Below are 20989 nucleotides of genomic sequence, written 5' to 3'. Positions count from 1 at the left end.
TTACCGGATATGTGATTCGCAAGGGTTTTTTTCTCCCAGTTTGTGGCTTGTCTTTTCACATTTTTACTGGTTTCTTTTGAAGGACGGAAGTTTTTATTTTGAAGTCTAGTTTATCAGCTTGTTCTTTATTGCATGTGCTCTTGATATCTTAACCATGACTGGACCCCAAGTCCAGGGGATTGACACCTCTGTTTTCTTCCAAGAGTTTAGGCCTGTCCTCTATTTTTAGTTCATGTGTATAACAGATAAGGGTCCAAATTCATCCTTTTGCATGTAGATACGATCTAGACCCAGCATCATTTGTCAAGAAGACTATTCTTGGTGTCCTCGTTGAAATCAGTTGACCATAAACCCCAGGGGTTTATTTCTGGACTCTCAGCTGCGTTCCTTTGTTCTATCTGGGTGTCCTCTGTAGAACCACACTGTCTTGATTAGTTGTAGCTTTGTAGTAAGTTCTGAAGATGTGAAGTGTGAGTTCAACTTTGTTTTCCTTTTCCAAGACTGTTTTGGCTATTCTAGATCATTTGTATTTTCCTATGAATTTTAGGATCAGCTTGTGGATTCCTTTCCCCCTCCCCCTGCGCCCCAAAAATCAGCTGGGATTTTGGTAGATTGCACTGTGTCTATAGAACATTGTTTTCCAATTCATGAACAGTTCATCTTGACATTTATTTGAATCTTTAATTTCTCTCAGCAGTGCTTTGTAATTTTCAGCGTACAATTCTTGAACTTGTTAATAAGTTTATTTCTAAGTATTTTATTCTTCTCATGCTACTGTGAATGAAAATGTCGTCTTCATTTCCAGATTGTTCATTGCTAGTATATAACAGAACAGATGATTTTTGTTTTTGTTTTTTTTTTTGGCTTTTTGCCTTTTCTAGGGCTGCTTCTGCGGCATATGGGAGGTTCCCAGGCTAGGGGTCGAATTGAAGCTGTTGCCGCCCGCCTACACCAGAGCCACAGCAACGCGGGATCCAAGCCCCATCTGCAGCCTACACCACAGCTCACGGCCACGCCGGGTCCCTAACAGTTCAGCGTCAGATACCCCTGGTGAGACTCAGGAGTAGCCTCGTCATGGTTTTTGACCTCAGGGGGCAGCATTTGTTCTTTCACGGTTCTGTTACGGTGCTGTGGGCGTTTCACATCTGGTTGAAGGTATTTCCCCGCTCCTGGTTTATTGAGAGTTTTTGTCATGACTACAAATTCAGGTTTGTCAAATACTCTTTCTTCACCTCTGGAGGTGACCGCTTGGCCTTAAGCCTTTGTGACTATGGTGTGTTAATTACATCAGTGAATTTTTGGATGTTAAACCAATCGCGCGTTCCCGGGGCGAGTCCTGGTTGATCTTGTTTGTGGTCCTGTTTAGGTGTTACTCTTGCTGTGTCATTTGCAGTGTTTTGTTGAGGACTTCTGCTTTTGTGTGACTGAAGGGGTCTTGCCGTGTGGTTTTCATTTCTTGTGGTGTCTTTGACTTTGGTGCCAGGATAATGCCGGCCTCACACCGTGAGTCGGACAGTTTTCGTCCTCTTTTTTTTTCGGAGATTGTGAAGAATTGGTAGTTACTGTACTTCTTTACGTATTTGGTAGAATCCGTTGGTGAAACCAACTGGGCCCGGGTTTCTCTTTGTGGGAATTAATTACTAATTCAGTCTCTTTACTTGTTGTAGGTCTCTTTGAGTTTTCCAGTCTCCTTTAGTCACTTTTAATAGTTGACATTTTTCTAGAAATTTTAGCCAAGCCGTTGAATTTGTTGGCATACCATTGTTGATAGTATCCTTTTATAATACCTTTAAGTTCTGTAAGGTTGATAGTGATATCTACACTTTTATTTTTGATTTTAATGTTTGTGTTTTCTTTTTTTCTTGGCTAACAGTTTATCGATTTTGTTTTTTTTTTCAAAGAATCAATTCTGATTTCATTAATATTCTGTTGTTTTCTGGTTTCCGTTTCTTTTTTTCCCTCACACTCATCTTTGTTATTTCCTTCTTTCTGCAAGCTTTGGGCTTAAATTGCTTTAAAAAAAAAAATAGAGCATATAACTTGAACTTACTGTACAGATGGTTTTTTCTTTTGTGTGTGTGTGTGTGTGTCTTTTTAGGGCTGCACCTGCAGCATATGGAGGTTCCCAGGCTAGGGGTTGAATCGGCAACGCCGGATCCAAGCCACGTCTGCGACCTGTACCACAGCTGCCGATCCTTAACCTGCCGAGTGAGGCCAGGGATCGAACCCGTGTCCTCCTGGATGCTAGTGAGACTAGTTTCCCCTGAGCCACCATGGGAACACCTGTAAAAATAGTTTCTCAGTAAGTTAAAAAAATAAATAAATAAATAATGTAAAAGCAGGGAGTAGGTTCTTTATTCTTCTAAAATCGCAGACTCAACTCCTGACGCTATAATCTCTGGAGTGAGGTCAGCAGACCTCTTCTGCAGGGACCGGAGACTGCTGTTGCTGGCTTTGCAGGCCAGAGGGTCTTGGCTGCAGGTCTTTGGCCCTGCAGGAGGAGCGTCACGTGAGGGCGGGCGGCTGGTTAACTGGTGACGGCCACCCCCTCGGCCTTCCGCGCAGGGGCAGGGGCATTTCAGAGGGCGGGGGACCGGCCCTGGAAAGAGCGTTGCTTTGCCCTTCGGTCTGGCATGCTCAGCAGGGATGCTGGTTGAGCCTCACTCATTCTTGGGCACCCCCCCCAAAAAAGCCATTGATTTTTAAGTGTTTTCATATTACATCTCTGAAGATAATCTTAGGAAATCACCCACCTGTGGTGCAACCAGTTACCTGTTGATCCCCCTTTATAAGGTGCAGAGGGATCCAGAAAGAGGGGGTGTTAGCAGCTGAACTGACATCCTTAAATGATTCCTTGGCGTGGGTGGAAAAGGAACCTGCGTCTTGATGCCGGGGCAGGTGCCTCACAGCCCTGTGTCCGCCTGAGCACTTTGTCTCAGTCACGGACACAGCTTCCCCCTTTGCAAGCACCTTGTGGGCGGCAGAGCGCAGAGATACCGTGGTGTCATCCCCAAAGGCACAGGCAAAGCCAGCGCCCCCAAGCCTGGAGAGATTTTCGCAGCTGAGGCGGCCCTCGTGTCTCACGTCAGCGCTGATGTCAGGACCGTCTCGTTTGGAGGACGACCAGCTGCCCACTCCGCGGCTCCGGGCGCCGAACACGTGCCACAAGCGCCTCTGTTTGCCATCTGTAAACAGCGCGTGGCCACCACTGCGGTTGAGCCTCGAAAACATGGTTGCTGAAGGAGGTGGCACTGGTGTGAACAGGACAACCCAAGTGACTGGTCACACTGGCAGGTGGCCTTCCGAGGAGCTCAGCAGAGGGGCGGTACGCAGCCAAGTGCGGGCTGGGCCCTGGAGTTGTGGCCTGTCCCGCTCCTGTGGTCTTAGAAATGGCAGGAGGTAGTGGCACTGCCCTCCTGTAGCCGTGCTCAGGTGAGGAGAGCACCCCGAGAATTCATCCTCCCCAGTGCAGCCCGGCAGCTGCGCCCAAGGCCGACGTGCGCTCTGGAGGAAGCTGGATTCAACTCTGGTTTGAGCGGGAACAGGTGCCCCGGAGACTTTGCACTGATTCCTCCCCAGCGCTGTCCCTGCTTGTGAGTCGGAGTCAGACCTTAAAGCCTCGAAAGCCGCCTCCGCTTGGCCTGGGGGGCCTGCTCCGCCCCGAGAGAAACAGGGGCCCCTTTCTGCGACTGTCACGTCCGCTGCACACTGAAGGGCTTACATCCCTGACTTTCAGGTGCACTCAGGGATATAGTAGAAAAATGCTAGTGACTTCAAAGTTTTAAACATGAGTAACTATTTTAAAGAGGTTTTGTTTTAGCAAATACAGCAGTCGGCAGCTGTCCCAGCAGGACTGAGCAAGGAAGCAGGTAACTCAGTGCCTCTCTTCCCCCTGCACAGCTAATCACACTGACCTCTAGTCACGGAATCGGCCCACTTGCCTTACACGTATTTTGCATGGCCGGTGTTTTTTAATAAAAGCTCTCTGTGGACTTGATTTCCTAGAAGTGCCTTAAACTCCCTGCCTCAAAGCAGCAGGGAGGGGAGTTCCCGCTGTGGCACAGTGGGTTAAGAATCCCACTGCTGGGGCTCAGGCTGCTGAGATGCAGGTTGGCTCCCGCCTGGGCACAGTGGGTTAAAGGATCCCTCATTGTCACAGCTGCACTGTAGGTCGCATCTGTGGCTGGGATTCAATCCCTGGCCTGGGAATCTCCATGTGCCAGGAGTGTGGCCGTAAAGACAGATTGTTGCAGGTTCTAGGATGTGACCCTGAACAGCTGGGAGGACCCTGCTCTGGGCTCCAGTTTGCAGGAAACTGCACTGCCTTCTCCCACACCAGACTTCCCAGCAGGCCCAGCGGGGCTGGCCTGGGCTGCCAGGACAGGCAGGACCTGGCACTCAGGTCTCATCATGCACTGCTCGGGGACAGAGAGATGGCTTCAAGTCCACAGGTTTTTGATTCTTAGAAAAATAAAAGCCCTGGGCACCGGAACCCAGGTGAAGGTGAGCCGGGAACTTGGGCGGGGATTCAGGGAGGAATGACTGTCCTGCATGCCTGTCTCTGCCCTTGCGGTAACAGGCCCCGCCTCAAAGCAAAATGCATTTTGCTGGAAGGGCCCAGCACCTGAAAAGCTGTTAGGATTGCTGCCCGGTGCCCTGCCCGCTCTGGCTTTGTAAGGCAATTTTAGAAAGAGGGCCCGTTCTTCCCCAAGAGAGTATTTTGCCTGCCTTGCCCCGACCTGGAGCCTTAGGTCCACACGGGGGTGAGGGGACTTGTTTTCCTTGCTACGTTTTGTGTTTGGTCCCAGAGACAGTTCAGGAGAAAATTAAATGGCTGTGGGTCCCTTTTACATTCCAGGCAGAAGGAGTGGGTGAGTTAGAACTTAGATGACTGTTAAGTGAAGAAGGTGACAGTGATTTAAAAATGACACATTTTCGGACCCTTCAAGGTGATGTCTTGAGCGTTTTGGGGATGGCAACAAGGAGGCCACTCTCTGAGCTTTGATCCCTTCTAAGGGATTCAGAAAGTGTGTTCACCTACTGCCTCATTCACCACCCATTTTACAGATGGGAAAACAGAGGTGAAGCGGCTGGCTCCAGGGCTCACAGCCAACCAGCAGAGGATGAACCGCGCAGCTGGGGAGCGTGGCCGGCACTTCTGCCTGCTCGCCTCTGTCCTCCGTGGAGCCACGAGATCCCCACGGAGGAACGACCCATCCAGGTGCCGGCAACATGCAGGACCACGTGTGCACACCCAGCCAACGGCCCCGGATCTCTGCTCTTCGGAGGAGGTGTGTTTAGAACGGGCGGGGACAGCAAGGCCTTCTAGCCTGCCTGCCCTTGGGGACACCAGTGAGAGCCAACTCAGGCCCGGCCAGACTCTCTCCCCACAACTGAGCCTGGCGGTTCCCGTTTCACTTCTGCAGGTCGTGGCATTGCTGCACCACCGTCCCTCAGGCAGAGGGCTTCTCTGAGCGCCGCGGCATCGCAGCCTGGAGTCACGTGGGGTCTAGGACTATCACCGCTTTTCTTTGTTCCTGTTTTGCCCTTGGCCTCTGCTGACCGGCAGCCATCTGCCGAAGCCCCGCACAGGGACCATCGCTCCAGGGACCACCTTTGGCGCCAAGCAGCGGAACCCTTGGGTGCCCGGAGGGAAGGCAGGAGCCCCAGGGGTCCTCGCGCCCCGGCGCTGGCCCAGTCTGACCCGGCTCGGAAGCACCTTGGCTCCTGCGGTCCCCTTTTCGAGTGAGCCTGCGTTTGTTCGGGGACCCGATTCCGGCCTGCTGCTGAGAGAGGATGGAAAGTCATCTCAAATCGCTGCTGAGCACCCAGGCTTGATGTGAACGTTCAGTTTCAGGAAGCGTTTCTTCAGGGAGTTAGCTGGGCACATCTTCAGGACTCAGGCGGGGGACATGCCACTGCCGGGAGACTGGGGAAACCAAAGCTGCCCCTCGGGGTCCAGTCACGCCCCTGCGATCCGCCCAGCCAGCCTCCCAGCCCCTTCCGGGAAGGAGGAGGCCCCAGCCCCTGCGTCTGCTGCAGCAGCCTAGCTGGGCAGAGCCCACCTCTAACCAGCCGGGCCCTGTCGCCTGCTCCAGATCCTGAGCGCCCCAGAGCCCTGTGGTCCAGAGAACAAGGCAGGGGCGGCCTATGTGAACACACCACAGAGGAGCCAAACACTTTAATTTTCTTTCTTTTTTTTTTTGGAGGCTTAATTTAGTCATCTTACCTAAAGTGCCTTTCACGCTCTGGCCATCCAGGGTTACAGAAACTCAGCACCAAAGGATGAACGGAAACTCCCCCCGAGCTCCCCGTCTCCGCCCTCCCCCTGCACCTCAGATGCCCTCTCAGTGATCACACGCACCGCCTGGCACACTCACATGTGTTCTTTCTCACACACACACGCACACAGGCACAAACTCACGTGGAAAGAAGGAGAACCGAAGCCCACTAAAGCACATGGGGGAAAAGGATTTAAACACGTATTTCACTCCTCCTGGCTCGAGGACCAAGCCCCTGCCTCCCTAGCAGGGCTCACCCAGCTTTGTCACTGGGTCCCACCAAGGATGCTGGCAGTGTCCACCAGTCCCCCAAGGTCCCCTTTGGATGGTGGCGCGTCCCGGGTCAGTCGCTGTGTTTCTGCTTGCTGTCCATGTTGCCGTAGGCGGAGCCCTTGTCAATTTCTGTGACGCCGATCATCCATCGAACCCCCATGGAAGCTGCAGAGACAGGAGGGGTGGTTAGGAGGCGGCCGCAGGGACTCCACTGAGACTTGCCCAGTGCACCCGAGAGGGCAGCTGTCGCGGACTCCCAAGCACCAGCTGGCGGACTCAGGGCTCATTTCCTAGCCCCGGCCTCACAGTTGCCCTTGAGCACAGGCATAGGGGGTCTAATCAGACTAAGTGACGTGAAAACAGCAAGGCTGTTCTGAGGGCGAGCTTTAGTCCTGCAGCACTGGAAGTGCACCGAGCTTGGTAAGCCGTACCCGGCCATACCCAGGGGCTTGCTTCCTGTGCTGATCCCTGAGGCAAAGAGAATTCTTTGGTGAAAGCAGTGTGCTACCTCCCAGGCACCTTCAGCAAAGCCTCCAGAAGGATGGGCCAGGACCTGGAGAATGCAATTGATCAACCGCCTACTCGGGGCCCAGCGGGTCCCAGCGCTGCCTCTGACGCGAGTTTTAGAGCAGCAGACGAAGTCCCTGCCTCCATGGAAAGCCTTTTCTCCAACAGCAGGATTTGGCCCAAACAGAGAAAGTGCAGGACACACACCAGATCCAGGTTTAACCACAAGGATCCTGGGAAACAGGTCTAGAGCCTAGGAGCTGCAGCTGGAGCTCCCCTCTGAGAGGCCGGGCGAGCTCCTTGGGTGCAGGGACCACGTCCTTTTTTTTTTTTTTTTTTTTTTTTTTGCTTTTTAGGGCTGCGCCTGCAGCATATGTAAGTTCCCAGGGTAGAGGTCGAATTAGAACTGCAGTTGCTGGCCTGTGCCACAGCCACCGCAATGCCAGATCCCAGCCTCTTCTGCGACCTACACCACAGCTCGTGGCAGCACTGATTCCTTTGCCCACTGAGCGAGGCCAGGGATCACGCCTGCATCCTCATGGATACCAGTCAGGTTCTTAACCCACTGAGCCACAACCGGAACTCCCAGAGATCACGTCTTAGTCATTGTGCTGTGCCCAGCAGGGGACTCAGGGCCTGGCAGCCCAGTCTGTGTCAAGTGTGGGTAGGTGGGCAGTGGCCGAAAGCTCCAAGTCCTCGTGAGCCTGTTGACGGAGCATTAGCATCGTTTTCATGTCCTCTCAGAGAGCCAGCGAACCCACCACGTTTGAAGCTCACATGGCCCGTGGGCCAGTCACCCGGGGCTGCCTGCAACCTGAGCCAGCTCCAGACCGGCGGGGACGTGAGCCTCTGTCCCAGTATTAGAACTTGTGTACAGTGGAGTTGACGGTGCTGCGGAGTGAACCACGGGCTCCAGGGCTGAAAGGCTTTGACCAAGACAGGCACTCAGGGCAGAAGAATCGGGCTCTCGGGGGTGAGGCTTTGGGGCCACAGAGCAGTTGGTTTCTCCAGCACTGGAGATGCCCCGCTGGAGACGTCTCCCTGGCGTGTTGGGCTCTACTCGCCTGGCACCTGGCAGCCCTTCCCCAGCCTTTGTCTGTGGGACCCCGGCTTCTTCCTCCATGGGGCGGGGTCTGTGTTTGCCCTCCTGCTGCAGCCGCTGCTGAAGGGCTGGGTCCACCCCCCAGGGGGCAGTGGCACCTGGCTGCCCTGTTGCAAAATCAAGTTGGGAGTTCCCGTCGTGGTGCAGCGGAAACGCATCCAACTAGGAACCATGAGGTTGTGGGTTTGATCCCTGGCCTTGCTCAGTGGGTCAAGGATCGGGTGTTGCCTTGAGCTGTGGTGTAGGTTGCAGACGCGACTCGGATCCCACGTTGCTGTGGCTCTGGTGTAGGCCAGACAGGTCCAATTAGATCCCTAGCCTGGGAACCCCATATGCTGTGAGTGTGGCCCTAAAAGGACAAAAAAGACAAAAAAAAAGACAACAACCAACAAAAAAAACAAGTGGCAGCGCAGGGGGAGAGGGCAGGCGTCAGAAACCTCATACTGGTCAAATAAAGCCTGTGTGGCCGAGTGGAAAGACTGACCCAGCACCCCCATGCGACGGCCAAGCACGGCAGCCAACCCAGAAGCACCCACACTTCTCCAAGGGGGCCCAGACCCGCGCTGAGAGGCAGAGAGCCTCTGTCAGTCCTGCTCAGCGGGGGACAAGGACGAAGTGGCTGAAAACGGAGCGGAGCCTCTGCAGAGGTTGGGGAGCGGAGCCTCTGCAGAGGTAGGGGAGCAGAGCTCGTCCCTGGAGGGGCTTCAGCAGCAGCCCTGCCAATCCAGGGGCCCAGACCCCACCCGCCTGGGCAGAGGGTGCCCTGGCGGCAGCAGGAAGTGGCCCAGGCCTGGGATCCTAAACCCAGATCAGTTTCTCCCCATGGACGTGCATGGTCATCACAGGGCTCCAGCCTTGCGATACCCTCCCAGGCCCCGGCCCCGGACTCACCCACAAAGAAGACGAGGACAAAGCCGGCCAGCGTCAGGGAGGAGCCGCTGCTGACCATGTTGACGAGGAAGCGGACGAATGGGTAGAGCAGCAGCGAGGCCCAGAAGAGCCAGTTGACCAGCGTCCAGGGCCGGCGCGGGGGCACCATGGGCGTCTCGGGGAAGGTGCCCGTGCGGCAGTACTCCTCCTGGAAGGCGTCCTGAGGGCAGAGGGCCGCCTGACCTCGCGCCCACCGCGGTCCCCTGCCACCCTCGCCACCCCCTCCCCCCTGAAACCTGTGAGCCGCTGCCCCGAAACGCCAGGCCTGGACCCCACGCACTGCCCTCCGACACCGCGCAGCGGAGGGGATGCCGGCACAGGTGCCCTACGTGGTGGGCCCCAAGACTGCGGGCACCTCAAGCCCCGGACCCACGCAGGCTCCCGCAGGAACGGAGCTGACACGAGAACCAGAGAAATGCCCTCCTTGCCCCTGGAGGCACCACTGACCCCTCTCCCCACCACTCCGTGGTCACCCCTCTTGGGAAGGATGGCCCCAGAGGTCCGCGCACGACCCGCAGGCCAGGCTGCAGGCCCATCGGTCTGGGAAAGGACCGGGCCCGGGCCCGGCTTTGCTGCTCGAGCCGGAAGATGGGGCCGATCCCACCTCCGCTGCACCCTCGCATCTTCACTGCTGGCGCGAGGGCCGAGAACTGGGTGGTTCCCCCCAAACTGAGCACCCTCACCTAAGGAGACGTGGGTCAGAGGGCGATCAGGGGGCCGCAGCATGAAGAAAGGCGGCCTCTGGGGAAAGGCCAGCAGCCCGTTTGCAGGAGGACACAGTCCTGCCGGAGCAGGGCGGGGGCTGGAAACTGCCAATGGAAAAACCCGCCTTTGCTTCAAGGGACTTTGGGGACCCCATCTGTTATAGATTTATTCATCTGGCTTTTCATGAAAGGACTCATTTATGGGGCTTTTTAAAGCATATTTTTCTCACAAACAGGGGCCTTTTTTTAACTAACCGATTAATCCAGAGCAGCACAAGGAAACTGCTGCCTCACGCAGAAACCAGAGGGAAAGAATTTCTATTGTGTTTCTCTGTCAGGGCCCAGGCGGGCATGAGCACAGAACCTCGGAAACTCAGAATCTTTCTATTAAAAAGTGCCAGGCATTTCCACCCACAGGTCCTCAGATCAGGCCATAGAAGCAGCGTCCCCTCAACCCTGCTAAGCCACAGAGGCCGAGGCCCAGGAACCGGCCCAGTTCCATGCCCTGGTGGCGGGCAGACCAGGCCGCCTTTACCACCCGTAAGAGGAGGCTGGAGAGTTGTGCCCATAAGCCACAAGCCACTCAGGAAAGACCAAAACGGCCGGGCTCTGAGAGTGGAGTTTTAAACCCCTTTGGAAAACTATTTTTGCAGGAACACAGGAACGATTTTTGCTAAGGGAAAAACAGGATTCCAAAGCCTGAGCATATTTACAAGCCTGTCTCTGCTTCACCTGATGTTAGGTGTTTAGAAGTCTTTGGAACGGAAGTCCCAACACATTCTCAAGGGTGGGGTGCAAAGTCCTGTTCAGCTGCAGTGCGGGTCCCTGGGTGAGGACCTGAGTGGCCATTTGCTCTCGGACAGCGGGGCAAAGAAGGTGCATGTGCCAGCCGGTCGCTATTCAGAGAATTTGGTGAAAGGGAATCAGAAACCCACCAGACGGGTTTGATTCTAGATAACGAGCTGGTTTGGGTCTCAAAGGTGTGACGGCTCAGAAGGAAGTTTTTCCCAGTGAGACCTGCTCCTACAAATGCCTTCCTCACCGAGGGAAGCTCAGCTTCTCTCCTTCGGAAGATCAAGGCTTAGGACAAGAATAATTAGATGCCCCTGCCAAGCTCGTGCCTTTGAGGAGAGAGACTACGAGAGATCCTGCTCAGAGGAGGGAAAAGAACTAGGGGGGACGGGGGCTGGACCACAGACAGGAGGCGGGGAGGGGGCGCTGAACAGATCAAACCCAGCCAAGGTGGACCCTCGTGGGTCCGTCCTGCCTGTGCTGGTGGTGTTTTGAGACCAGACAGGCAACGAGATGATGGCCCCAGAGCATCACGGCCCAAGAGAACACCCCCCACCCCACCCCACTCCACTCCCAAGAATGCTTTGCCTTCAGACCCCCTTGGGAAAATCCACTAGGGCTCTGGGGGCCGACACTTCCTTGTCTGCTCACCACGCCCGCGAAACAGCCCCATTCTTTCTGTGAAGCCCTCTTGAAAAATATGTTCTTTTTCCCCGCGGCCAAGGGGCGCATCCGCAGTACCCGGGGTCACTCATTTCCGCTGCGAGGTCTCCGGGGGCGGGAGACGCCCCCCTCCCCCCAGTGCCCTAAGCGCCCCCGGCGCCACCAGACACCAGCCCTCAGGTGGCGCAGGCCGGCCCGCCGCACTGACCTTCTCCTGGTAGAGCTTGTGCAGCCAGGCCGAGCACTTGTCCTCGTCTTCGGGGACTTCTTCTAAAGGAATCCGCCTGCGAAGCAGAGAGCAGCTAGCAAGGCGGGGCCCCCAGCCGGGGCTCAAAGACGACAACGCCCGCCCTCTCTCGCCCGTTTCCATCGGGGCAGCCCGGGGAATGTGGAAGAGGGTCATTCAGTGGATTGAAAGGGGGGGATCCACATGCAAGCTGGGCAAGTGCCGGTCCCTATGCAGTCACGGCCGAGAGCCCGCTTCAACGACTCGGACCCATCAGGGAGGACCGCCCGCCCACCGCCCCCGGCCCCGCCACTCCCCCTCCCCCTCCCAGAAAAGCTCCCAACACCTGCTGCCCGCCTCTCCACAGAGGGCAGCCAGTGCCAGCATCCACCTGCCATGGGTGATAATCCTACACACGCAGCCCCTGGGGAGGTGCTAGCACGCTTGAGCTGCTCTCAGGCAGGTGATGACCTAAGGCCTCTGGCTTCTTGGGCTCCGGGTTTTGACACATAACGTGACCTGTGTCTTGGTGAAGGGACAGTCCCCCAGCAGGGGAGAACCCAGGGGCTCCTCAGCCGGCTCTGAGGCTCAGGCACCATGCTCCCTGGTGGTGCCGGCTCTGAGGCTCAGGCACCATGCTCCCTGGTGGTGCCAAGATTCCAGGGCGGCCCTGGGCTGGGGGCTGACCAGGGCTAAGGCTCGGCCACCTGCACACAGCCCATCCCGAGCAAGGAAGTCACTGGGCACGTTTCCTGGTCCATACGTATTGCTGTCTGTTCTCAGGCTGCCAGCTTTGGTGATCTCCAGGCATGGTCATTTATACCTGATCTTGTTCATGTGAATTTCTGCAACCATCATGATTGTCTCGGGCTCATTTCATTTCCTGCTCTGGACCAATGACCATCTTAGTAATGAGACACTTTTTTTTTTTTTTTTTGGCAGTGCCTGCAGCATGCAGAAATTCCTAGGCCAGGGATTGAACCCACACCACGGCTACACCAGAGCTACAGCAGTGACAATGCCAGATCCTTAACCCACTGAGCCACTTAGGAACTCCAGGACACATTCTTAGAATTTGTCCACCGCTGTTGCCTGTTAAGAGAGCAAACTGTGGGATTTCATCTTCTAACAAAGGCAGGGTTGTACAGAGTTAAGTTTTTCACATAATTAAAAATGACTCTGGGAGTTCCCACCATGGTAGAGTGGGTTAAGAACCCAACCACAGCAGCTTGGATCACTTCAGAGGCATGGGTTCCATCCCCAGCCTGGTGCAGTGGATTAGAGGATCCAGTGTCACTGAAGCTGTGGCTTGGATTCAGTCTCTGGCCCGGGCACTGCCAAATGCTGTGGGTGTGGCCATTAAAAAAAAAAAATTACTCTTTAAAAATACAGGCACACCTCAGAGAGATTGCTGGTTCGGTTCTGACCACAGATATCACGTATCCCAAGAAAGCGAGTCACTGGTTTGCCAGTGTGTATAAAAGTTATGCCGACACTGCCACCTGTGATACAGAAGCATTAGGTCTAAAAACCAGTGTTCACACCCTAGCAAAAGATTTTATCGCTAAAAAATGCTAACCAGGAGCTCCCGTCGTGGCGCAGTGGTTAGCGAATCCCACTAGGAACCATGAGGTTGCGGGTTCGATCTCTGGCCGTGCTCAGTGGGTTAAGGATCCGGCGTTGCCATGAGCTGTGGTATAGGTCACAGACGCGGCTCGGATCCCGTGTTGCTGTGGCTCTGGTGTAGGCCGGCAGCTACAGCTCCAATTCGACCCCTAGCCTGGGAACCTCCATATGCCGCGGGAGCAGCCCTAGAAAAGACAAAAAGACAAAAAAATGCTAACCATCATCTGAGCCTTTGGTGAGTCGTCATCTTTTTGCCGCAGTGGCAACATCAAAGATCACAAGTCACCGGAACAGAACTCACAGTAATGAAAAAGGTTGAAATATGGAGACAATGACTAAAATGGGACACGGGATCTTTGATGAGAACGAGCCGGTGGGACGGCATCGGGATTATTTAAAACGGGGCCTGCGTCTCTCTCAATATAAACAGCACCGTGAGCACGTGCGTTTCCGCTCGGCCCGCAGACAAGAAAATAGTAACAGATTTCCCTGGAAGAAGGTGTGCGGCTCATCCGTCATTTCTTTCCCTGGGGATGGGCGCTCGATTTTCTGGAAAGGAAATGGAGCCAACTTACCTAACGTATAAATCTGCATGATATTTCTTTCCATTTAGGACTCCCAGCAGTGTTGGATTTTCATTATTTCTGAAATTGAGTGTACAGTCATATACAGCTGAAACTATAAAAAAAATAAAACAAATACAAAGCAGTATATAGCGTGTGAACCCAATCTCGGTTTGTAGATATACACACTGGAAAACAATCATCAAGTTGAGAGCGGATTATCTTGGCGTGAAAGGCCGACTGGTTCCTTCCTCATGCTTTTCTGTACCGCCCGTGTCCCCGTCCAACACGTGAACACATGCCAGCATCAGAAAAGCACACTGCATCTCGGTAGGAGCACTCGCTCACTGCTGAGGTCAGCGCAGCTGAGAGCAGTACTGCAACGTCCCAGCTGTAGGTCCTTCAACAGACACCAATATTTACACAAGTAGCAACAGTAAGATAAACGACCCCAAGGATGCTATCTAAGGATGTGTCTGAGTTACGGCAGCCTAACCACTCTATGTGCATTTTTCCTCTAGAAAAATAAGAGAGCTACAAAACTAAAATAAGATACTGGAAACTTCCTAAGTCAGTTGCAACAGAGCTGAGAAGCAGGCATGTGTGATATGAATGGGTCTACCGAAGGGTGAGTCCACCTGTCGGCATACTGAAAGTCATGTCAGGATTCACCACTGCAGCCCCAGGGCCTGTACCAGGCTCCATGAACGCTTCTTGGGTGGCAGGAGACATGAGGGGTGGGTGGATGGCCCTTCCTGCAGAGTCAGTAAGCCGGGACCGGGCAGTGGGATGAAGCTGAGTTTGGGAGTTAGTCTGGGTAGGAATCCCAGGGCCACCTTTTCCCAACGGTGGGGTCCTCCGGAGAGTCCACCCTGAGCCTAGCCCTCCCGGAGAATGGGACTCATGACCTGCTGGAACTTCCCAGAAAGCCCAGCACGGTCTCGGTGGACACTGCCAAGAGCTCTGCAGACCTGCAAGTGCCATCACCCAGGTGAGCAGGGGTGATGGGTGGGCAGGAAGTCATTTGGTCTGGCTGGGGGCGTGAAAGACCCAGGCTCCGAAATCACCATCCATTTCTTCCTACCCACCGCTGGCCACCACGTGGGGTCTCCAGGGGATGCTCTGGCAGCTGGAGCTCAGCTAAATGCCAGCAGAGAGTCTCCACCCACCCCTCCGCCCAAGGAACTGAGACCACTCCCTTGTCCTCTGGGGGAGGGCGCAGGGAGAAGTGTCCCCTCCTGAGGCAGAGCAAGGCTGGCAGAGAACAACCTGCATGTGTAGCGCACTGCTCAGCCTTTTTAAGCATGAAATGACACAGCGTCCAAGGCATCAGGCTGCACAGAGTTTGGCTGTAGAGACACAGGGTTTGAGAGCAGCGAGGGGCAGGCGAGCTCCCGGGGCTCAGTGGTTTCCTGCCTCTTTCTTCCGGCCGCTCTTACACAGGAGCCTGACGCTTGCTGCAGAGCTGGGGGTTACTTGGAATAATTAAGGATGGGACGACCCCAGGGTTCCCCAGAGAACAGCCTAAATTGGCACAACGCCATTTTCCCCAGAAGTCCCAAGGTCTTGAAGTGACAGAACTGGGCCTGGCACTAGATCCATCTGCTTAGGCCCAGGAGAAGGATGAGAGCGCCCTGGCAGCCCCGCCAGCCCGGGTGTGACCCTGGCCTGCTGGGGTCTAGCGGAGTCACTCGGGAGAAGTTCCTTATCACCCAGCCCGACTCCTTATCTGTGAATTGAAAGTTTAAAAAATTCCTTCACTGCATTTGGCAGCACATGTTCTGGCCATGCTACATGTGAGGTGCTTTCGCTGCCAGCATATCAGACCTGCCCTGCTATTTATTATGATTCTTCTTCCTATTATTGTTGATGGCGGTGGGATAGCTTGCAGGCAAAGCTCAAGTCAGGGAGTCTCACTGGTCAAACCCAGGCAGGGGAAAAGCAGAACTGGTAGCTGGACACCCCCACCTGGCCCAGAAGAGGGGCGCAGGGGGCGGCAGGAGGTGCTACCTACAGCCCACATTTGATTATTATGGGCCGGACACTAATGCTGCTGGGTCCTCGTTCAGGCCGACCTGCAACACCAAAGAGGTTCCACAGAAGCGCCAACCGGGCAGCCAAGCAGGGGAGGGGTCCGGGCGGGGGCGGGGAGCCAGGGCTGCCTGGGGCAGTGGGGACCTCAAGGTCTTCACTGACAGCATCAGACACTCCTGCAGCCCCACCCGCATGCCCGGCGCAGGCCCCAGGGGGGAGGCCGGGGAAAAGCCCTGTGTTTGCAAACTCAAGGAGAGGGACACAAAGCCTCGCCGCTCCCTGCTTCTCATCCTTACCTACGGTCATTTAGGGCTCCAGGCAGTAATTGCGGCCCCGCCAGACAGATGGCAAAGTCACAGAGTTCACTGCCTGGGGACAGCTGGTACAATAAAATAAAAATCTGGGCTAATCCGGTGTGGGGCCCAGGGACCAGCATGGGCCGCAGCCTGCAGTCCCAGCGCTGGGCAGCGGAGGGCAGCGTTGGCTGTGAGAGTGAGAGTGAGTTCCTGTGTGTGTGTGTGTGTGTGTGTGTGTGTGTGTGCGCGCGTCGCGTGTTCATGCGTGGTGCAGCGGAGGGCAGCGTTGGCTTAGAGTGAGTTCGTGTGTTGGGGTGCGCCCGTGTGTTCGTGTGGGTGCGCGCGTGTCCGTACCCACGTGTGCTCACGTCCCCCCTCCTGCCTAATGGCCAAGGTCGGGGGCGGGGGGGGGGGGGGAAGGTACGTCTGGGGCGCCGGGGGGGCGGGCCGGGCTCCCTCGCTGCAGGGGCGGGGCCGGGGCTGGTCCTTACCTACATTTCTCAAACTCCTCACGGTGACCGCAAAGCCCTTGGTGCGAGGCAGCAGGTGGTGCTTGAGGCTGGGCAGCCCCTTGGCCTGCGCCACCTGCATGCTGATCTGGTGCTTCTTCTCCGTGAACCGCGTGCCCTCGCAGTGAATCAGGAACTGGAGGGGACAGAGCAGCCTTTACACACGGCCCCGAGCTCCCTCAGACACAGCCCCGAGGCCACACACGCCCAGGCCACCCCGCGCCTACTGTGTTCAAGAGCCGGGGAGCTTCGGAGAGAAAGGGTTGACACTTGGGGAGGCTGAGGAGGCAGGGGGTGAGCGTGTGTGTGAGGGTGACAAGGGCACCCCGGGGCGGAGCCCGGCACCCTGAGCTCAGAGGAAGGGGGGGTCGGCCGGGGGCGGGGCCTGCGGGAGGACGGGGCGCCCGTACGAAGTACTTCTCCGGGTAATCGCGCAGGTGCAGCAGGCTCCGGGAGACGGTCTTGCGGTCCTGCTCCCACTTGCGCGTGCAGAAGACCATCTCGGTGAAGTACCACATCCAGCCGATTATGGGGACGTAGGCCAGCTCCTTCTTGGCCAGGACTTTGGAGCCCTGAAACAGAAGGGCCCGAGGGCGTCCGTGAAAGGGGCCAAGTGGCCTTGCTGGCGGCCGAAAGAGCTCACTAGAAAGAGGAGCGAACTGCATTTCAGGGCCCTGCGGATGGTCCCTGAGCACACGGGGGCAGGGAGCCGTCGACCTGGAGCTGCCACACTGGTCAGCTAGAGGGCAAGGCTGTGCCAACTCGGCCCCGCAGGGGCGAGGAACAAGGGGGCCTGGCTCTCCATGGGGAAACAGGCACGGGAGCGGGGTGGGGGGCAGTTGGGAACATCTGGGGGTGCTGGGGAGGCTGTGTCGTCCTCGTGCCCACCTCCAGGTGTGCTGGCTAAGCCCATCCCGCAGACCTCACCCAGTCCTCAGGGAACTTGCTGGCTCTGCATGGGGCGGATACACTCTCCTTAAAGCAAAGCAGGTTCTCTGGGTCGAATGGCTAAGAAATGATGGAGCCCAGAGCTACACTCAGATCGGCAGGTGCACTGGGAGCACTCCACACAGCCCCCGGCCAGCGCATCCCCAAGGCTGCACGTGGTGCCGGCGGTGACCTGCTGGGGAAGGATCCAGTGGCAGGAGGGGACAGGGAAGACACAAAGACAGCTTCTGATCTAGTGGATTGGGTTCCACATTTTTCACCCCCATTTTTGGAATTGGCCAAGGTCCTCCTTGAAAGAGCTGCCATCCATCAATAACAAAGATGACGGAGGCGGTGATGCGGACTGGCCGGTGGCCTTAGCTGTGCTCCTGGCGACAAGCGTCATTCTGTGCCCCTGAACCCATGAGGCCTGCGAGCAAGAGCGACACTTGAGCATGGCCCCGCCTCTTCCCATCCCTCCCTCGACAGCTACAAAGCTCAGCAGAGGGGCAACGGGCCACAGTCCCCAGTCCCTGCAGACCAGGGAAAGGTATAAGCAGCCACTTGCTCCCTTGACCTTCAAAAAAACAAGCATCGTCCCCACTGGGAGAAGAAAAGGCACAGACACCTTTCAGGCACAGCCTCTCCACGTTTTGACGGGTTTGAGTTGTGTTTTTCTCACGTGAAAATTTCCAACATGCAAATTATCTCACAGAGAACCAAGACATAAGATCCACAGACCTGTCCCAGAGGACCCAGAGGCAAGTCCCCGGAGGTCAGAGCACTTGCCCGTGAGGGGTCATGGCCAAACACAGGGGACGCGTTCCACAAATGCTGTTGAATTCTAAACCGGTAGGACAGGTACACCCATTCTACAGATGATCAAATTGAGGCTCAGAGACAGTCAGTGACTCACCCAGAATCACAGATCAGCAGCTGGAGAAGCAGAGAATTTGGGCCGGGCCAGCCCGTCGGAGGCCAAAGTTCGTGGTAAATGTTAATGAACCCCTAGGCCCTGGCCGATGCTGGGGGCCGTCCTCCCAGCCACTGCTTCCTTCTCTTTCATTTCCAGACTCCCTGTCATTCCGAAGGCCACGTTCTCAGGCTCCAGGGGCACCGTGACTGGCCCAGCCCCAGGGGCTGTGAGGGATTTCGCCTGGTCCCTCCTCTCTCGGGGTCCTTATCTGCGTCATGGCAGATCCCAGCCTGCTTGGCCCAACTGGTGAACATTCAGAGGTCAAAGGTGGCCTCCCTGTCCCCTCCCAGTGCAAGAGCGGTGCCTGCGAGCATTGCAGACAAAGCTGCAGGTTAACTGTTAACTGACTGACTAAGTGGGGCGGGGAGTGGAGGCGTCTCCTGCAGACACACCTGAGGATGCTGGAGTCCCCCCTCACAGGGCGACAGAAGCACGACTGCAGGGGTAGCTGCTTGGAAGGAAAACTACAGGTCTCTACATCTAGCAACTTCTAATCTTGCTGTAGCCAAAGAGAGCCTGACAAGCACGAAGGCAGAAGCTGGGACGAAGGCGGACTTCATCCTTGTACTTCGTAAAGTGATGGGGAGATTTCGTCTCCCTGGGACCCAGTGCCAGGAGAGCAGGTTCAGGCCCACTGAGAGAATATTCCATCTCTCTTCCATCCCCCACAACTTATCCTACTTTTCGTAAGAAAACATGTGACGGAGGGAAATGAATTAAGGTCGAAGAAACTAATAATTACCGCACACCTACTCCGTGCTACGCACTTGACGAGACATCTTACTTGTATTCATTCAGCCCTGAAACAGCAGGAGGTGGGAAAGGTTAGCCAAGGTTCAGAAAAGTCAGATAAGCTCCCCAGGGTCACAGAGCTGGTAAACGCAGAGCCGGGGTGTGAGTCACACGTGTGGGGCTCACAACCACTGGGGGTTTTGCCTGCACACCCGTCTCGCCCCTGCCACCTGCATCGGAGAACTGTTCTGGAGTCAGAGGGAAACAGAAATATCTGCTCTTGGTACCTGAGCACACGAGGCACCAATCCACCTCTCAGAGGATCCACTTCTGCGCTGAGTTTTACGTGTTTGAAAACAAAACACAGGAAGCCTAGAACTTGGGGGAGTGCGGTAACTGATGGCGGCTTATAGGAAATAACATTCATGTAGCCGTTCTAAACCCATCTTCACTGGCTTTCTTTCTTCGGGAGACTGCAGTTAGAAAAGTGGTCCCTTTATAATCAAACTTTAAGAAATGTGGGTTTTCAGACATATGTGATCTTGCACAGAAGGAGGCCCATTTCAAGGAAAAGACCAGAAGCATCCTGGCAAAATCAAATCACAACATTGACAGTTTGGGTTCAGTTCTTGATTTTCTTGGGGTTTATATCATCTTCTTTCTGATTTGGGTGAGTAAGTCCAAAATCGCCCTGCACTGACCTTGGGCTGGCGGCCAGTGAGGGAGGGCCGATGCGTCTGCCTGGCCAGGCCCAACCGCGGAAGAATCGGTCAGCAGAGCCCAGGACCGCAGCAACCGGCCGCCTCCTCGCTGAGGGGGCCTGTCACTCAGGATCTCCCCTCAGGTACCCCCTTCCCTCGCCTCACAATTACCCCTTCACCAGCATCTCTCATCGCTCGGGAACCACATGCCTTCACCACGGTGGCCCAGCTGCTCCCTGGACCTCCGGCCCTGCCCGGCAAACGAAGCACGGACACTCAGAGTCACAGAGGACCCCCAGAAAGCTGCTGTGTGACGGAGTGGCCTGTGGTTAAATACGTGAGGTATCCAACACACGGGGCACCCCCAGGGGACACATCCCCCCCACTACGATCGCTCAACCCCCAAGTTGTGTGGCCAGTATGCACCCCTTCTTTGCCTGCGTATACTACAGAGTCACTGAGAGCAAGGGCTGCAGCTTTCAATCCATCCTTGTATCTCCATAGCAACCAGCACAGTGTCGTCTTCTCCGCCTTTTTTAATTTTAGGGCCACACCCACAGCATATGGAGGTTCCCAGGCTAGGGGTCGAATTGGAGCTGCAGCTGCCAACCTCCACCACAGACACAGCAGTGCCAGATCTGAGCCCGTCTGTGACCTACACCACAGTTCATGGCAACGCCAGATCCTTAACCCACTAGAGCAAGGCCAGGGATGGAACCTGCATCCTCATGAATACTGGTCAGGTTCTTAACCTGCCGAGCCACAGGGGGAACTCCCAGCACAGTGTATTCTGCAGGAAATATACACATATGCTTGTCGGATGAATATTCTGAATCTGCAACAGTCGCCACTGTCACCACCATGTGTCCTCGTGTTTAGAAGGCAGTAGGGAGCTCCGTTAGTGCCCTCTGCTTAGGAACCATCATTCCAGCCTGCTTCTGCTTCTCCCTGTGTGCAGACAAGTGGCAGGGCTTCAGCCCAAGCTCTACGGGATTCCGTAAATAATACTAACTCAATGGAGACCTGAGGTTCAAGGTTAAACATCTTGCTGGGTGGCCCCGGTGACCCTGGCCTCCTGGTACCTCTGGGCACCCTTGCGTGTCCCTCCCTGTTTCCTGGAGCATGGGCTGAGCTCATCGACTCACTT

The 20989-nt window shown here is 55.6% G+C and overlaps 1 protein-coding gene across 4 annotated transcripts in view; it reads right to left on the bottom strand.

Moving 5' to 3' along the window:
- Positions 1-6180: 6180 nt before the first annotated feature.
- The window catches only part of AGPAT4 (1-acylglycerol-3-phosphate O-acyltransferase 4), a 112225-nt gene continuing 97416 nt past the window's right edge, over positions 6181-20989 (bottom strand). For 3 of the 4 annotated variants that reach the window (XM_047769784.1, XM_047769782.1, XM_047769783.1), the window contains exons 4-9: positions 16917-17078; positions 16489-16642; positions 13680-13782; positions 11461-11536; positions 9055-9253; positions 6181-6719 (exon numbers count right to left, since the gene is read on the bottom strand). In XM_047769784.1, the coding sequence (XP_047625740.1) occupies positions 6625-6719; positions 9055-9253; positions 11461-11536; positions 13680-13782; positions 16489-16642; positions 16917-17078 (789 nt within the window). In that variant the 3' untranslated portion in view covers positions 6181-6624. The remainder of the gene's footprint in view (positions 6720-9054; positions 9254-11460; positions 11537-13679; positions 13783-16488; positions 16643-16916; positions 17079-20989) is intronic. The other variant, XM_047769785.1, reaches the window with a different exon arrangement.

Source organism: Phacochoerus africanus, chromosome 2, assembly GCF_016906955.1.
Source record: "Phacochoerus africanus isolate WHEZ1 chromosome 2, ROS_Pafr_v1, whole genome shotgun sequence".
NCBI classification, from domain to species: Eukaryota; Metazoa; Chordata; class Mammalia; order Artiodactyla; family Suidae; genus Phacochoerus; species Phacochoerus africanus.
The sequence above is the reverse complement of the archived record's forward strand: the minus strand, read 5'-3'. Positions and strand labels throughout refer to the sequence as shown.